At 35.8% G+C, this 19,112-nt stretch overlaps 1 protein-coding gene across 2 annotated transcripts in view; it reads left to right on the top strand.

Annotated features, from left to right (window-relative positions):
• The window catches only part of TBC1D8B (TBC1 domain family member 8B), a 76,063-nt gene that overhangs the window by 11,697 nt on the left and 45,254 nt on the right, over positions 1-19,112 (top strand). For both annotated transcript variants that reach the window (XM_081565386.1, XM_081565385.1), the window contains exons 2-7: positions 4,954-5,064; positions 8,360-8,478; positions 8,990-9,215; positions 9,952-10,192; positions 13,774-13,981; positions 14,639-14,806. In XM_081565386.1, coding sequence (XP_081421512.1) covers positions 4,954-5,064; positions 8,360-8,478; positions 8,990-9,215; positions 9,952-10,192; positions 13,774-13,981; positions 14,639-14,806 — 1,073 coding nt within the window. The remainder of the gene's footprint in view (positions 1-4,953; positions 5,065-8,359; positions 8,479-8,989; positions 9,216-9,951; positions 10,193-13,773; positions 13,982-14,638; positions 14,807-19,112) is intronic.

The raw sequence follows: 19,112 nt of genomic DNA, 5'->3' as shown, positions 1-19,112 counted from the left end.
TTTGTGAAAAAGGACAAAGTAGGTTAATTTATCACAAGGTTAGTATGATGATAATATGACATCATGACTAAAAAGCTAGTATGATCTTTGACAGCATTAATAGAACCATGTAGCCTACAGTATAAAAAACCTGCATTTGTTCAGATCTTATCTCATATTCAGGTTTGAAAGACACATTTTATGAGACTTTGACAAATAGGTATGTTAAGAGAATAGCAGAAGAAATAATAAGAGACTCAGACAATCTCTTACAACAAACAGATGAAAGAACTCGGTATATTTTAAGCCAGGAGACTAGAATAATAAGCATGGGGAGACAAGAGAACTATAATCATATTAATAATATTTGAAGGCCTACCATATTGAATAGAGCATATATTTTGTATGGTCCCAAAGTTGCAAAAGTGGTATTTATCCTAAGGAAGACCATCATTTTCTGTTTTTTTAAAGTGTGTAAGAAATACTTTCATTTTTCTATCTTAAAGGTTAAAAAAATGTTCATTTCAGAAAATATGTATAGGTGTGAAAAAGAAAATAATGACCACCCATCATCCTGCTGCCCAGAGATAACCACTGTAACCCGGATTGGCTACCTAATGTATGTGGCACAGTGCAAAATGAAAATGCAGGGGAAAAAAATAGAAAATGTGCAGGGCTCTATGTTATAAAATTAAGAATTTAAAAATGTAACAGCAGAGTATTAAAGCAAGCATGGGGCCCTTCTGGCATGAGGCCCTATGGACAGGTCATAAGCTCATGAAGCCAGCTTTAATTATATAACATCTAGATATTTACAGTTCACCCTTGAACAACATGGAGTTTGAACTGCATGGGTCCACTTTATGTGGCTTTTTTCCCCAATAAATGCAACAGTATTATACAGTCTTCAGTTTGTTGAATCTGAGGGTGCAGAGCTGCAGACATGGAAGGCCAACTATGAAGTTATATGCAGTTTGACTTGCGTGGGGGTCGACACCTCTAACCCCTGCGTTGTTCATGGGTCAATTGTAAAAATATTTTAGAAATGTTTCTAATTAGTAGAAATTCCCACCAGTGCAATAGGCTGCCTTGGGAGAACTCTGGAGTTAAAAAGGGAAAAGCTAGGCATCCTATCAAGGATACTGTAGAATAGATGAATGTCTCGGTAGTTGGACTATATGACATGCTAGGATATTTTTTCATCTCTGACATCAATGGTGCTCTATCTCTATCCATCTAAAAATAATTGGTTCATGAACAGTTCATTACCCACAAGTTGTCTGTTTTTTAAAATCATAGAACTTTGTTTTTTGTTATCTTGCTGTATCATTTAATAAAAAATATTTCACATCAACTATGGTGATGGTTTCTTTCAGAAGTTTGTTGCTACTTATATGACAGAGTGCTATAAACTGCACAAACAGGGTCTAGAACATTACCTTACTGCGTTATAGACATTCAAAAAATGATTTGAGTTTCTTGATATTTTTAACTCTTGTTCTGTCCTGCAGCTGACAGACAGTATTCTTTTCCCAATTTACCATTGCTATGCATGCGTGCTAAGTCACTTCAGTCATGTCCAGCTGTCTGCAACCCTGTGGACTGTAGCTCACTAGGCTCCTCTGTCCATGGGATTCTCCAGGCAAGAAGACTGGAGTAGGTTGCCATGCCCTCCTCCAGGGGATCTTCCCACCCAGGAATCGAACCCATGTCTCCTGAGGCTTCTGCATTGCAGGCGGATTCTTTACCTCTGAGCCATCAGGGAAGCCCGTTTCTATTGCTATAGACCTTCCCATATGTAGGCTGATCCATGACCTTGGATGTTCAGGCTGTCAGATGATAAACCTCTGTGTATATGGAAAATCAACCCAAAGTTCTCTGCTTATTTTCTTGTACTTCTAGAACCCAGACATTGGTACATATTAATTCCTGAATGACTTGCAGGGACGTGATGATGATTATAGCTTAATGAGCTGGAAGACTTCCCCAAGTGACTTGAAATGTGTTACACTAGCTTCCAAATTATTTGTTGCATGATTTTGCATTAGCTGCCAGATTTAAAGCACTTACCAAAACTGACCAATTTCCTTTCTGCATAGTGTAAAGCACTTATAATCTTGCAAACATTTCTGTTGCAAAAAAATGACCTTTCATGCCAGTGATTTTGACTACTTTGTCCCCAGTCTCAAACTTTCTATCAAAGAACTAATTTTTCTTACGTTACTCAGGAATAATGATCTGTAGTCTCTCCTTTCCTTTCTGCCTCCTCACACATCCACACTCCCATGTTAACTTTCAGCTGAGCCAAACTTTTCTTTACCTCTTTGTTCTTTTTCCCATCCTTCTAATACTGCTTTTTCTAGTGTATATGAAGAAGGAAATAGACTTTGAGCTCCTTTTCTTTGAAATGTGGCAAAATGTGCAATAAATAATTTTCCTTGCAAACTTGCAAAAACTTTTTTGAAAGCTTTTTTAGAACTTAAATTCATGGCAGCCAAATCCAGCAGCTTAAATAGTGCTGTTTTTAATTAATGCTTTTATTTGAACTCCTTATTTTGACAGTTTTGTTAAGTTATTGCATGTTTATTTATATAAACAGACATTCATATACTTGATTCCATTTTTTCAACCTGAAGATAGTTCCCTCTTTTGGTTTTCTTTCACTGCCTCTTTTATCTTTAGTATTTTCACTTTCCCATCTTCAAACTGAAAACATCTTCCTTTTTTTCTATTTCCTGAATAATTTCAGTTACATTGCTCTGAAGAGGCTATCTGCGTATGTTTAACTCCCACTTTTCTTTTTCACCAGCTCCCACTTGTCTTACTTTATCCCTAATCTCTTAGCCAGATCTCCAATTTCTCACAGTCACTTTTTCATACTGAAAGTGATAGACTTATTTTTCCTTTTATCTCCAACCCTTCAGTAGTTCCCTCATTAGTTGACATAGAATCACTTCCTATATCTCGCGTCTTCATTCCCATTCTCTCTTCCCCCGTACCGTCTCTTTCATAATATTTGTCTGGGTGTTCATATTTCTTTTTCTTAGTCTTCAATGCATATTATAACTTTTTCATATCAGATAATTGCTTTTTCCATAAGCTGCACATGTTGTGATTGCCAAAATCTTCTTTCTAAGACTGCCCTCTAAGACTGTTAATTGATATGCTGTATTTGTGACCCCTGTTTTACTTTTTACCAATTCCTACATCTCTCTCCCACCCTTTCCTTTCAACTGAGCCAAGTTTCTCTTTATTTCTTTGTTTTATCTTCTACTCTTCTAATTTACTTCCCTCTATGCTTATAATAACTCTCTGCCTCACATCTGCCAATGTACCTATATTCTCATTCAAATCTTGCTTGAAATCTTAGTGGGTAAAGATAGGAAAATAGCCAAAGGCCTATTTTATAGTTGAGTTATTCTCAAGTCTGTATGCTAAATCAAAGAGGAATGCCTCATAAAGTAAAACCAACACTCAACCAGTCAAAGCTTCCAAAAAAGAAAGGTTGATTTATGTTTCTCGGCCATCTCACTGATACAGTTAAGTCAACAAATTTTGCTCCCGTTGTGTCTAGCGGTATGTTGAAAGTTAGGGATAGAAACCTAGAGGTAGAAGACATGGTTATTGTCCTCAGAGAACTAATAATCTAGGTAAGGAGGCAAAATTAATATACATGAAGTACTTAGAAAGTAGTTGTAATAACTAACCTAATAATCAGAATGCTGGGTTGTATCATACGGACTTTAAGTGCTGTGAGTAATCAGAGACAAGGGAAGGCATAATTGCTTGGGGTTGCCAATGAAGATTTCATAGGGGAATTGGGTCTTGAAGAAAACATAGAATTTGGATTAGCCACACTGGGCTACAATACTTCCATTAACATTTCTAGGTTAAAAAAAAGAGACTTGCTTAGCAGAGACTTTTAAAGTTTTTATTTATTTATTTTTGGCTGTACTGGATCTTTGTTGCTTTGCGTGGGCCTTTTCTCTAGTTGCAGAGAGCCCAGTCTACTTTCTAGCTGCAGTGCCCAGGCTTCTTTTGTTGCTGAGCATGGACTCTGGGGCACATGGGCTCAGTAGTTGTGGCTCTCTGGCTCTAGAGCACTGGCTTAATTGTTGTCTCACGGGCTTAGATGCTCCATGGCACGTGGAATCTTCCAGGACCAGGGATAAAACTGGGGTCTCCTGCATTGGCAGGTGGATTCTTTACCACTGAGCCACCAGGGAAGCCCAGACTTGCTATGCAAAGACTTTAAGGGAGAAATTAAGAAAACAGGAAACTTACTCTAGGAGGAGTAGGAAATATCAGATAATTAAATTGAAGCTAAATGATCAAAACCTTGAATTTGAAATTGAGGAATTAAATGTTAAAAAGAAAAAATCCCCTTTAAGCATTTTAATTAATCAAGATTTTTATCTTGTTAAAATCCATTGTTTTTCTTATAGTATTAGCTAACATTGAGTCTTTTACTATATGCTAAGCATTGTGCTAAGTGTTTTATGTGTAATAATAACTCATTTTATCTTTCCAACAACCTTTTGTGGTAGGCTTCAGTTTTACCCCCTTATTTTACAAATGAGGATGAAGAAAAGGTAAGTACAACTGGGTCAAGTTGACACAAGTTAGTACTGGGATTCAAACCTAGGAAATCTCTGGTACTAGAATCTACATTCTTATCTGCTCCATATATAACTTTGTAAAGGAGGTAAATAAGTGCTGCAAATATATCATGAGGCTTAGACAAATGAATCTGACTTCTTATTTTATTGGAAGATAATTTTTTAAAGCACTACTGACATTGGAACATTGTAATCTCTTCATCCCGATTGTATTTTTTTCTTTAAGAAAAATCTCTGTAAGGAAGCTTTGAGTTAGAAATTTAAAAAAAAAATCCATTGGTTGTTAGTCATGTGAAGCAGTATTGATTTTATCTCTTGTAAGATCCTTGTTTCAACAGTCTCTTTATTACAACAGGACTTTTGGTTGGGACTCTTGATTCAGTCTTAGACTCTACTGCAAAAGTAGCTCCATTTCGCATCCTACACCAGACCCCAGATTCTCAAATTTACCTGTCAATTGCATGTGGTAAGTATGATTTTTAAAACATAGAATTCAAACAAATAAGGATCTTAAGAAACTGAATATTTAAATTTATTTATACTCCCCAGTTTTTTAAAATTAATTTTTATTGAAGTATAGTTGACTTACAAATGTAGAAAACAAATGAGGTATATGGAAGGGTGAAAGATAAATTAGGAGATTGGGATTGACATATACACACTACTATAAAATAGATAACTAATAAGAACCTACTGTATAGCACAGGGAACTCTACTCAATACTTTTTAATGACCTATATGGGAATAGAATCTCCCCAGTTGTTTTGATTTAGAATTGAGTTAAATGTGCAGCTCTACTTTGAGAGACTAGAAAAATATCTATTTAAGAAGGATTACAGGTTTTTTTAAAATCCATTAATATGTGAGACCTGAAGCATGTGTTCTGGCAGTGTTGATTCTGAGTAAACTTTGGTCAGTGCTACTGCTAATCTGACTCCTTTCTTCAACTCACCTTTCCTGCTTAACCCAACTGCTAGGAAGATGAGAACCTCCCCCATGAAGTTCTTTGTTTCATCTCGAATAATTCAGATGAGGAGAATCAAGCCCAAAACTTAAAGGCTGATCTCTAAGAAAATATAAGCCTGAAAACCTGAACAAGGCATCATATCCTGAAATATAAAGGGATAACTTACACGTAGTGTAACATATTCATCCATGAATATGTTCAAATGCGTCCACATTCAGGTGGTTCAGATTCTTCCACATTTATCTAATGTGGTAGAAAAGGAATTAGGATGATTCTTCTTAACATAGCAACTCAAAATTAAGAAAAAATACAGTGACAATTGTTACTACTTTAATGATGCCATTACAGTGTGGGTCTAAATTAGAATCTGAGATTTATGGGTTTTTTTAATGTTGAAAGGTTGTCTTCTTCTGATTCTTTCTCTCTTCTCCCCCTCTCTTTTTTTTAAGTAGATATACTTAAAAAATACAAAAGCATGTGAATTTCTGGACAGTTCATGTGTGTAAACATATAGCATACAATTAATTTTTAAAGCTGTGTGGCTTGTTTTTTGCATCTCCCTCTCAATTTCCTTTAGTGTTTCTGATGAGTGTTTTCTCCTGACTCTTTCAAATTGAATACCATTTAAACTAAATATGGAAGATATTGTACTTGCTGACATCATGAGACGTCTATAACCTCAACTCTAAGTTGAGTTGGTAGAAATTATACCCTCATTTCTTAAAAAAAAAGGATGATTATACAACTTACTTCCCAAATTAACCTGATGCAGAAACACAGTGCATGTGTGCTCAGTCACTCAGTCATGTCTGACTTTTTGTGACCCTATGGACTGTAGCCTGCCAGGTTCCTCTGTCCATAGGATTCTCCAGGCAAGAATATGGGAGTGGGTTGCCATTTCCTCCTCCAGGAGAGCTTCCCAGCCTAGGGATTGAACCTGCATCTCCTGCATTGGCAGGCAGATTCTTTACCTCTGAGCCACCTGGGAAATGCACAGAAATATAGTAGTTACCTATTAGTGAAGCTTCTTTATACCTAAAGGGCCACAATAAAGGCCTTAAAATTTCCCCATGGCTTTTATTTGTGGTTCATTAAAGGAAGTTATTACACATGGTAAGATGACTTGAGTAACATGAATACAGTTCTAACTGATCTGTAGGAAATAGGCAGTTGTGAAGTGTCAATACTTTTTTAAAAAAAATTATTTATTTTTGGCTGCCACTGGGTCTTCGTTGCTACATATGGGCTTTCTCTAGTTGCAGTGAGCAGGGGCTAGTCTTCATTGCAGTGTAGACTTTTCATTGTGGTGACTTCTGTTGTTGTGGAGCACGGGCTCTAGGTGCACAAGCTCAGTAGTTGCAGTGTGTGGGCTCAGTAGTTGTGAGGCATGGGGTTAGTTGCTCTGCCGTATGTGATATCTTCCCGGACCAATGATAGAACCCATGTTCCCTGCATTGGCAGGTGAATGGATTCTTAACCACTAGACCACCAACGAAACCCATCAATAAATTTTTTAATGTATCACTCTCCATATGTCATAAAACGTACTTAGAAATCAGAATATTTCTTTTGAGTGAGATTTGTATAATCTACAGTGCTGGGGAGATCTTAAAGGTATGTTAGTTATAGGGGAAAGTTGATAGATATTATAATGTTCTTCAAACCAAAGCAACCCAGAGTTAAGTGTAATACTGACTGTCAATGCAAGTACTCTGACCCTCAGTAAACCACCTAACCTTGATTCAGCAGATCACAAGGATTTAACCTTGCTACAGGATTTCTAATCTCTTTGATAAAATTTCGGTAAGTTGACTAGGCTTTTTAATGAAAGAATTGACTGAGAGAAGGCTTCATACTCCTGAGAGTTGCCACAGTTGAGATCCATGTTTCCGCAGTGTGCATAGGATTGTCATATGCATGCTGTTTTCAGTCACACAGGCACAGTGCTGACTGTATTATTTGAAGACTAAAGATTAAATTATGTATATTTATATTCTGGTACTCTATATATTTGGGCTTCCCTGGTGGCCCAGATGGTAAAGAATCTACCTGCCATGTGAGGAACCCAGGTTCAATCCCTTGATTGGGAAGAGCCCCTGGAGAATGGAATGGCAACCCACTCCAGTATTCTTGCCTGGAAAATCCCATAGACAGAGGGGCCTGCGGGCTACAGTCCATGGGCTCACAAAGAGTCGGACACGACTGAGCAACTAACAAACACACACACTCTATATATCATGGCTTCCTTAGTGGCTCAGCAGTTAAGAATCTGCCTGCAATGCAAGAGCTGCAGGAGATGCAGGTTCGATCCCTGAGTTGGGAAGATCCCCTGGAGGAGGGCATGGCAATCCACTCCAGTGTTCTTGCCTGGAAAATCCCATGGACAGAGGAGCCTGCGGACTACAGTCCGTGGGGTCGCAAAGAGTCGGATACGACTGAGCAACTGAGCACACACTCGATACATTCTCTTAAAAGAACTGGTTACTGTAGGCACCAGTTACTGGTACCTTGTTTTCAGAATTTTATATCTTTTCTCGTGAGTTGTATTTATTTTTCTCCACTTTCATTAAATATTTTATTCTTTCTATTTATAATGAAAACTAGTGTTCATACTCACATTTAGGAATGACATGGAGAATAAACATTGTATCCTGTTCCTTGATGATGATCATTTTTTAAAAAGAGCAAATATAATTTTATATCTTTTTAAACTAAGCTTATAAATATCAAGAGCAGTTTTTTTGTGTGTGTGACGTTTTCTTTGAGTCTCTCTTTCTCTTTTATTATTAATCAGGAGCTGACAGAGAAGAAATAACCAAACATTGGGAATGGTTAGAAGAAAATATCATGAAGACCTTATCTGTGTTTGATTCAAATGAAGATATTACTAATTTTGTACAAGGAAAGATAAGAGTAAGTGGCATGGAGATAGTTTGTAGATGGAATACTAAACTCTTCGACCCTTTTATTTGAGGATGAAAATTGCATGGAAGCTCATTGTTTTACTGGCACCTTTCAGGACTGGCAGAAGCACACATATGAATATCAGAATCAGAGCTAAAGAGAGTTGTAAACTTAGTGGTTAGTCTTTGGTGCCCTTGTGAGAGCACTTAGGGATATTTTCATTTCAGAATCTCTTTGAATGAACCCTTCACTCAATCAAAATAATATTTAGCACCTGTATTTTTGGTAGCTTCTTTTGAGGCATTAGGAAAAGATTAAATTACAAAATTGCAAATTTAGAGAAATTGAATTGCAAAATTAATTACAAAATTAAAGAAGGTCTGCTCACCTCTGCCATAAGAGCTGTAGGTATGTGTGTATGTGTATACACAGTTTTATTCAAGGAACTGTTTAAACATGTGAGGTATATTTTTGTTGATGGGTAATTACTAATTTTCAGAAATTATTTTGTCTCCTTTAGGGATTAATTGCTGAAGAGGGAAAACATTCTTTTGCAAAAGAAGACGATCCTGAAAAATTTCGAGAAGCCCTTTTGAAATTTGAAAAATGTTTTGGTTTGCCAGAGCAAGAAAAGTTAGTGACCTATTACTCGTGCAGTTATTGGAAAGGACGAGTTCCTTGTCAGGGTTGGCTATATCTTAGCACCAATTTTCTGAGCTTCTATTCTTTTTTGTTAGGATCAGAAAGTAAGTGGTTTTTGTTGTTTACTATGACTTTGAATTTACAAACTTACCTATCAACTTTGTGATGGTATTAGGTTGCATATAAAGTAATAGGATAGATATTAAAGGTAATTAAACTATACATTTAAAAGTTCACTTCATCTGGGGAAGAATACTTTTAAGACTGGTTGTTTAACATAAAAACCATTTGAATTGTATATATAATGCCTTGCTTGTTGTGGGAAGCAAATGAATATTAAACGATGATGGTGATCTGACATATCCTTTTTTCCCCTTGTTCTAAACTATGCACTTTCTTCAATCTATGTTTAAATAATTGTTTTAAACATACAATACACAATATGTGTAGTAATCATAGTACCTAATGGCCAACAGCTACAAAGAAGAATCAAGCAGCACTGTTCATAGCACATGTACAGCTTTTATACCAATAGTTATATAATTGTATAAATTGAAATACCAAATTTAATATCAGGTTTAAATATCAAATCAGAAAAAAAAGATTAAAAATTATTTAAAATTAGGGACTTCCCCGGTGAATTATATCTGTTCCTAGAATCATCAGTTGTTGTATGTTCATTGTTATGCTGCAAAATTTAAACTAATCTTGAACTCAAAAGTGTTTTAGTTGTTCATAGCATTTTTTAAGTGACTATTGTTTGTTTTGAAATACCTGATTGATAAACATTAATCAACATTGAGAAATTTAATCATATCTGCTTATAACTTTAATTTGCAGTAAAACTCATTATCTCCTGGGATGCAGTCTCAAAACTTGAAAAGACTTCAAATGTCATACTGACAGAGAGTATTCATGTGTGTTCCCAAGGGGAGAATCACTACTTTTCGATGTTTTTGCATATTAACCAAACATACCTTCTTATGGAACAACTGGCAAACTATGCTATAAAAAGAATTTTTGATAAGGAAACATTTGATAATGACCCAGTCCTTGATGATCCTCTACAAATCACTAAAAGGTATTCAAAGCTTAATTAATATTTATTTTTTAAAGTATTGTTTGACCAAAGAATGGTAGCATTGAATAACATTAAAAGATGAACGGATAAAAAAGTTCTGATACATATACACAATGGAATATTACTCAGCTATTAAAAAGAACACATTTGAATCAGTTCTAATGCAGTGGGTGAAACTGGAGCCTATTATATAGAGTGAAGTAAGTCAGAAACAAAAAAACCAATACAGTATATTAATGCATATATATGGAATTTAAAAAGATGATAACAACGACCATATACATGAGACAGCAAAAGAGACACAGATATAAAAAAGAGAGTTTTGGACTTTGTGGGAGAAGATGAGGGTGGGATGATTTGAGAGAATAGCATTGAAACATATTTATTACCATATGTGAAATAGAGGACCAGTCCAGGTTCGATGCATGAAACGGCACTCAGAGCCGGTGCACTGGGACAACCCAGAGGGATGGGATGGGGAGGGAGTTGGGAGGGAGGTTTGGGATGGGGGACACATATACACCCGTGGCTGAGTCATGTCAATATATGGCAAAAACCACCACAATATTGTAAAGTAATTAGCCTCCAATTAAATAAATTTTTAAAAAGTTAACTGTTCTATGCTATATGATAGCTTTTCTTTGGAGTAATCATTGATGTGTGAGTTTTTAAAGTTTATTCATATGCATTTCACAAATAGTATCCTCTCTGAGAAATTTAATGTTAAGAAGTAATAGAAGTTAGATTTGAAAATTATTTCTTAAGATTTCAGTAGGATTTGCTCCAGAGTGCTTTTAGAAACATAGAGGTTTTTGTGTGCATGGTTAGTCTGAGGAGTAGCCTAGATAGATTTAAGGCTGAAATTGTTAAATGTATTGTTTGTTTTTAAACACATTTTATAGGTAGTTTCATTTTTTCTTTGTTTACAAAATTTTATTGACATATAGTTGATTTACAATGTTGTGTTAATTTCTGCTATATAGCCAAGTGACTCAGTTGGCTATACATATATTATTTTTCATATTCTTTTCCTTTATGGTTTATCAGAGGATATTGAATATAGTTCCCTGTGCTATACAGTAAGATCTTGTTTATCCATCCTATATGTAATAGCTTGCATCTACTAATCCAAAACTCCCAATTTTTCCCTCTCCCAACCCTCTCCCCCTGAGAGTTTCACTTTTTAGTATAAGGATAAGTTAGTAGAATCAATGGAACATGAGTTTTAGAATAAGATTAGAGCAACCCTGGGAAAAGTTGTAACCTCCCAGGACCTCAGTTTTCTCATCTGTCATTTGTACCTCCAAGAGCACTTGTGAGAAATGAACAATATAACATGTGAAAGCACTTTGTAAAATATTAAGCACTAGATAAATAGTAACCATTATTAGTGCCTGCATCAGAAGTGTCTGTCTTATAGCTGTTTGCCACTATATTTGGTTTGCTGAAACCGACCAGAGCCCTTTCATCTTGCTCAACACTCAGAACAGTTGACTGAAATGAGCGTGCCAAAGGGGAGAGGATCCAGAAATAGCTAGTGAGAACTGCTTCTGGCAAGAAGGATGAGAGTATAGACTGTATACTGCTAAGTCACTTCAGTCGTGTCCGACTCTGTGCGACCCCATAGACGGCAGCCCACCAGGCTCCACCGTCCCTGAGATTCTCCAGGCAAGAACACTGGAGTGGGTTGCCATTTCCTTGGGAAAGTGTAAATAAAAGGAAGCTAAGCTGCAGTCCTGTGGATAGAACAGAACTAGTAACCTGGATCCTGTGTGATTGTTACATAGCCCTAACCTGGGTACAGTTGTTCCTCTTGCCCATTCTTAAACCATTCCTAAAATCTATATACATAAGGGTTCCCTTTGTGAGCCTTCTTACTTTTCTGGAAATAGATCGGCAGGGTGAATTTGTTTTACACCTTACTATCAAAATTAGGTCCCAATGTGCATGATTTATCAGTAGAACTCTATAAGGATTAAGAATATAAGTTATGTTATGTTATAGTGAAGCATTTGTTTATATAGGTTGTTTTGATTGGCTACCCTAAACATAAACATTTTAGCTATTTTATTTCTCTTAAAATATCCTAAAAGGCCACTTATCAATGAGTTATTCATTACCAAGTCTGTATTTAAATGAGGTATAGTAGATTCATTTTTGGCTATGTGCATTTTTAAAAGAGCCTATTGAAAATTAGGGCTTCCCCTGCAACTCAGCAGTAAAGAATCTACCTTCAATGCAGGAGACATGTGGGTTTGATCCCTGGGTCTGGAAGATCCCCTGGAGGAGGAAATAGCAACCCACTCCAGTATTCTTGCAGGGAAAATCCCATGGACAGAGGAGCATGGCAGGCTGGTAGTCCATTGGGTCACAAAGAATCGGACGTGACTGAAATGACTGAGCACAAGCATTGAAAATCATATATATCTAAATCCTTTTCCCTAGTACATTAAAAAAAAATAGATTATTTAGACTTTGTCTCCAAATGACTTTTTTTTTTTAATAAAATGGAATCTATTGCTTTGGCTTATTGTTTTTACAAATATGTATTATAGTAGCTAAATTCAGTGTGTATCCTTCCAGGCCTTTTAATGCATGAATTAAAAAAATATTTGCCAAAAGCATGAATGGGATTAAACATCACATATTATGCTACAATCTACTTCCCCCCTTAAAATAATATATCACAGACATCTTTTCATTCATATAAAAAGATCTTATGTTTTTCAATAATAGTGGAAAACCCCACCAAATTGCAATTTAAGTGAGGTAAAAATTGTGATTTTCTGTTCATATTTATCAGAATTATTTTTAAAAGACAGGGTGAACTGCCGTATATTCAAACAGTATATGCTGGAAGGATAAATTTAGTTTTAACTTTTGTGGCTTAGAGTTAGAACTTGCATAATTTACTAACTACCCCAGATGGCTTTGCTGCTTAGCACAAGTGTTTAGTGCCTCTGGAAAAATTGTGCTATTTTAAGCAATTGTTTTTTATTTATATATTTATGTGTCAGTTAACAAGTCATCTGTATTTATTGATACCTATCCTGTGCCCAAAACTGTGCAAGCAACGCTGTTTTATTGTGTCTCTACTTTGAATTTTTTAAACATTCATTTAGATTTTTGCTTCATTTGATGTTAATGTTATTTTTATGTATTAGTCTTCCCATCTAAATTTTGATGCCGTAAATTTTCATCATTTTGTTTGAACTGGGTAACTCTCTTGATTGTCCTGATAACCAGGTGTAAAAATTATTGTCTTCCAAGATTTGTTTTAGCCATATTCACATATGAATATAATAATAGAGTAGTCTCCTAGCAAATCACCCTTTAACAGATGGTTTGAAGACCTACGTCACCTCTAACTGTTGTGCATTGGAATCTACTAATAATACAAAACTGGAAAAGAGAACAAACAAATTGGTTAGGAATCAATGGGTTTCTTCCATTGCATAATTTGTTGAAGAGCATAGCATGTAGTGTTTAATCATTCTGTTTTACAGTGCACTTAATCACTGTAGACATGTGTACACTTCAGAAGGCATCATTTGAGCCCCTTCTTTTTTTCTTTCCTATAGAGGTCTGGAGAACCGAGCCCACAGTGAGCAATTTAATGCTTTTTTTAGGCTGCCCAAGGAAGAGACTTTGAAAGAAGTACATGAATGTTTCTTATGGGTACCATTCAGCCACTTCAACACTCATGGAAAAATGTGCATCTCGGAAAACTATATCTGCTTTGCTAGCCAGGATGGCAATCTGTGTAGTGTAATCATTCCATTACGAGAGGTAAAGTAAGTTTAGTTGCATATCAGTTTTTAGTTCAAAAATGTTATCATTCACAGAGTAAAATACCCTTTAATTTTGTAAATTATTAAAAACAATGTGCAACATCTTTTTAGTAATTTTTAAATAATCTTTTTTAAGTTCCATAATATTCTCCAGGATGAGTACCATTCCTAAGGATAAGAGTACTAGGATAAGAACCTTATAGCTCTTATTGAAAATGAAAACAACTAAAAGTTTATATACAACATAAGGGTTTGGGGTGATGCAACATGGAGTATAATCATTCAGACATTTATGACATGAATGCCAAAACTTACACTATCACATTTGATGTATATACATGGTCAGAAAGAATAGAATTGATAGCTTTTCTATAAGTCAAAAATCAGTTGTCAGTATTGCAGCGTTGAATTTTTACATTTGTCATTTTTAAAGGTTACATGTTAGTTAACCTTTTCCTTAAGAAGTGAAATAACTTGTGCTGAGATTGCTTGTATCAGTGATACTACTTGTACCCAAAATCTATTCCTTACTAAGTCCTACCACAGACCAAAACTTGTTGCCACAAAAAACAAATAATAATAAGCTAAGCCATTTTTCCTGACCTTGTCAAAAATGAGAAAAAAAAAGTGATTCACTTATGTTTTCATCCCCCAGGTCTTAGCTATAGATAAGACAAATGATTCCAGCAAATCTGTCATCATTAGCGTCAAAGGAAAAACAGCTTTTCGCTTCAGTGAAGTAAAAGAATTTGAGCAATTGGTGGCAAAACTCAGGCTCAAGTGTGGGGCAACTTCAACTCAATATCACAATATTAGCACAGAGGTAATTATATACCGATCAAATCATTTTGAAAAAAAGATTTATGTTTGTGTGGTCCACTCTTTAAAAGGAACTCATAGTACCTTTCCTATTTATACTTATGTTTAGTTTTTATAAAAGATGAATACCAAAGAAATTGTATTCTCTAAGTCACATCATAAAGTAGAAGTGAAAATTAGGGACGTTATCATTTTTTAGGAATTCAGACTTTTAAAAAATTATCTTGTTATTTTTCTTGATTATATTTGTTATTTAATCATATATACATACCTTGTACTTTGACATAACATGGCTTTTAACAACTCAAACTATGTTTGAGAATTCAATGAGGCATTGAAAACGGACTCTTATTGCTGTAGGGAGATGGGCTGACAATCTTTTTATTTAACATCAAGCAGGTCAGCCTTGTTTATATAATCTGGGCCAAAGCAAAATAGTGACATATCTGTTTACTTGTAAAATATTAGACAAGGCAAATATTCTTGGCAAAGGATAATTAAAAGCCTGATTTCGATGTTTGTCTTTTATGTAAATGTAGTTTTAATTCAAATTAATTTTTCTGTTTCAATTTCATGTTTTAATAGATTGATAAAACATTACATTATAACTACTTTTATTTTAATTAAAAATTCAAAGAAAACATCAGCATTGGCTTCACTAGCTATATTATTTTACTTGGATTGGATTATAAAGGCTTTTACTTCTTCCTCTAGAACAAAGACTGAAAATATTATGCTAAGTCAATTAGAATGCAGAATTGACAAGACTAACTTTCTACTTGATAATAGAAAAGTATAGTGAAAGCATATATTTTTAAAATATGTATATATTTCAGTTTAAGAGTTGGACATGACTTAGCGACTGAACAACGACAACAATCTCTGTTCCAGACACAGAACCTTCATGGTGGCCATTAAGAGTTTTCGTGCCCCAACTTGCTAATCTTTCATTCTCGTCAAATATATCAACCCACAATATACCACAGTTTGATGTGAGGACATAAGTAAACTGATCAGTCTTGCTCACATATTCTTGCTTATCTCACTTTTGTTTTTCAGTCCTAGTTCACTTCAGATTCAGTCTCTGTGTTGGACGTAATACTCTGCTTATCTTTCCCTTTCCTTTAATTTATCTGTTTCTCTTAAACCTGAATACCTGGAATTTTTATCCCCTGAAAATTCTCAGTTCAGTTCAGTCGCTCAGTCGTGTCCGACTCTTTGCGACCCCATGAATTGCAGCACGCCAGGCCTCTCTGTCCATCACCAACTCCCGGAGTCTACCCAAAACCATGTCCATCGAGTCGGCGGTGCCATCCGACCATCTCATCCTCTGTCGTCCCCTTCTCCTCCCGCCCCCAATCCTACCCAGCATTAGGGTCTTTTCCAATGAGTCAACCCTTCGCATAAGGTGCCCAAAGTATTGGAGTTTCAGCTTCAACATCAGACCTTCCAATGAACACCCAGGATTGATCTCTTTTAGGATGAATTGATTGGATCTCCTTGCAGTCCAAGGGACTCTCAAGAGTCTTCTCCAACACCACAGTTCAAAAGTATCAATTCTTCAGCGCTCAGCTTTCTTCACCGTCCAACTCTCACATCCATACATGACCACTGGAAAAACCATAGCCTTGACTAGACGGACTTTTGTTGGCAAAGTAATGTCTCTGCTTTTAAATATGCTATCTAGGTTGGCCATAACCTTCCTTCCAAGGAGTAAGCATCTTTTAATTTCATGGCTGCAGTCACCATCAGCAGTGATTCTGGAGCCCAAAAAAATAAAGTCTGACACTGTTTCCACTGTTTCCCCATCTATTTCCCATGAAGTGATGGGACCAGATGCCATGATCTTAGTTTTCTGAACGTTGAGCTTTAAGCCAACTTTTTCACTCTCCTCTTTCATCTTCATCAAGAGGCTCTTTAGTTCTTCTTCACTTTCTGCCATAAGGGTGGTGTCATCCGCATATCTGAGGTTATTGATATTTCTCCCGGCAAGCTTGATTCCAGCTTGTGTTTCTTCCAGCCCAGCGTTTCTCATGATGTACTCTGCATATAAGTTAAACAAACAGGGTGACAATATACAGCCTTGATGTACTCCTTTTCCTATTTGGAACCAGTCTGTTGTTCCATGTCCAGTTCTAACTGTTGCTTCCTGACCTGCATACAGGTTTCTCAAGAGACAGGTCAGATGGTCTGGTATTCCCATCTCTTTCAGAATTTTCCACAGTTTATTGTGATCCACATGGTCAAAGGCTTTGGCATAGTCAATAAAGCAGAAATAGGTGTTTTTCTGGAACTCTCTTGCTTTTTTGATGATCCAGCAGATATTGGCAATTTGATCTCTGGTTTCTCTGCCTTTTCTAAAACCAGCTTGAACATCTGGAAGTTCATGGTTCACGTATTGCTGAAGCCTGGCTTGGAGAATTTTGAGCATTACTTTACTAGCGTGTGAGATGAGTGCAATTGTGCGGTAGTTTGAGCATTCTTTGAAATGCTTTGATGAATTTTGAGCATTACTTTACTAGCATGTGAGATGAGTGCAATTGTGCAGTAGTTTGAGCATTCTTTGAAATGCTTTGAAAATTCTCAGGTGCGTCTAATAGCTGGATATGCTCAATTGTCAAGAAAGGATTTTGTTTCAAAATGAGTTTGCCGTCTTTTCAGATGTATGTCCAAGTTCTAAGGTTTTCTAGTTTCTCTTGCCCATTTTTAAAGGTTTTAACAAAGATATGTATGAAATACCAGTTAGTAAACTGGCTTGCTTGGAAATTTTTTTTTTTAATTTACATAGCATTCTATTTTCACTTAAGATTTTTATCTTTGCAATTAGGAGGAATATTAACTTGTTTTACTATAATCTGTATATGTCTAGCTTTATTTTTATACTACATTTTTAAAAATAGTAAAGAGAGCTTTTTAAAGAGGAGTGGTTCCATTTGATTTCTAAATGACAGACATTGTAGTTATTTTATAGCTACACCTAGCACTGAAACAAAGAAAAAAATTATACTAAAAATTATACACAAACAACAAGAGTTTTTATTCTAAATCTCAAAGAAGTCTAAATCAACAAATGTAAATATGAATACAGGAAGGACTAGGAAATTTTTCCCATGAGTATATCAAATTGTGAAACAAAGAACAAATGCTGCCAGAAACAACTGGGAGTATGCATAAGTATCAGTTCTGTCTAAATTTTTAAATATGTCAATTAAAATTCTCCACATTTTGTTAAGTTAAATCTGGGTGCATATACAGGTTTTGAATATTTCCAATCAAATGCTTAGAAAACACATTAATCTTTTATTTTTATTAACACGTATACTCAAGAAATTGGAGAAGGAAATGGCAACCCACTCCAGTATTCTTGCCTAGAGAATCCTGTAGACAGAGGAGCCTGGTGGGCTGCTGTCCATAGGATCGCACAGAGTCGGACACGACTGAAGCGACTTAGCAGCATACTCAAGAAATATTACCAGATATGATAATTTTTCAGAACTATAATAAGTAAAAGAAAAATGGGCCCTTTTAGGTTAGTTTTAAGCAAAGTGACTTAAGAGGGAAAGTACTGCTAAAGATCCTTTACTTGATGCTTTGCAACTACATTATAAGTGGATCATAGGAACTATAGAATGTCAAGAAGAGGTAGAAATTGAGCTATGCATTGGAGTGTTTATAAGGGCAAAATCTTCTACAGATTATTGAAGTGTTTATAAATATACTTGTTTCATTAGTTTTCATAACCAACCCTACTTAACGGCTTCCTTATCCTCCATGATAATGCAGATAAGAATAATAGTTTAGGGCTTCCCTGGTGGCTCAGTGGTAAAGAATCTGCCTGCCAATGCAGGAGACAAGGGTTCAATCCCTGATCTGGGAAGATCCCACATGCCCTGGAGCAACTAAGCCTGAGCTCCACAAATTTTGAGTCTGTGCTCTAGAGCCTGGGAGCCTCTAGAACCCATGCTCTGCAACAGGAGAAACCACTGTAATGAGAAGCCCGAGCACTGCAACTAGAGAAAAGTCCATGCAGCAATGAAGACACACCACAGCCAAAAATAAATAAATAAATAATTTCTTAAAAAAGAATAATAATCTAACCCACACAACTGGTGTTTTGTTTGCTTTGTCAGAATAAAGCAATATATTTTATGTATCTATAATGTAAATTAGAGATGCTTAAGCTGTGTGGAGTAGCTTTATTTCAACATTTCTTGTTGACCATTTCATGTCTGACTCTTTGTGACCACATGGAATGCAGCATGCTAGGCTTCTCTGTCCTTCATTATCTCCCGGAGTTTGCTTAAACTCAT

This window comes from Giraffa tippelskirchi, chromosome X (genome assembly GCF_054371585.1).
Source record: "Giraffa tippelskirchi isolate mGirTip1 chromosome X, T2T-mGirTip1v1.2.pri, whole genome shotgun sequence".
Classification (NCBI taxonomy): Eukaryota; Metazoa; Chordata; class Mammalia; order Artiodactyla; family Giraffidae; genus Giraffa; species Giraffa tippelskirchi.
The sequence above is the reverse complement of the archived record's forward strand: the minus strand, read 5'-3'. Positions and strand labels throughout refer to the sequence as shown.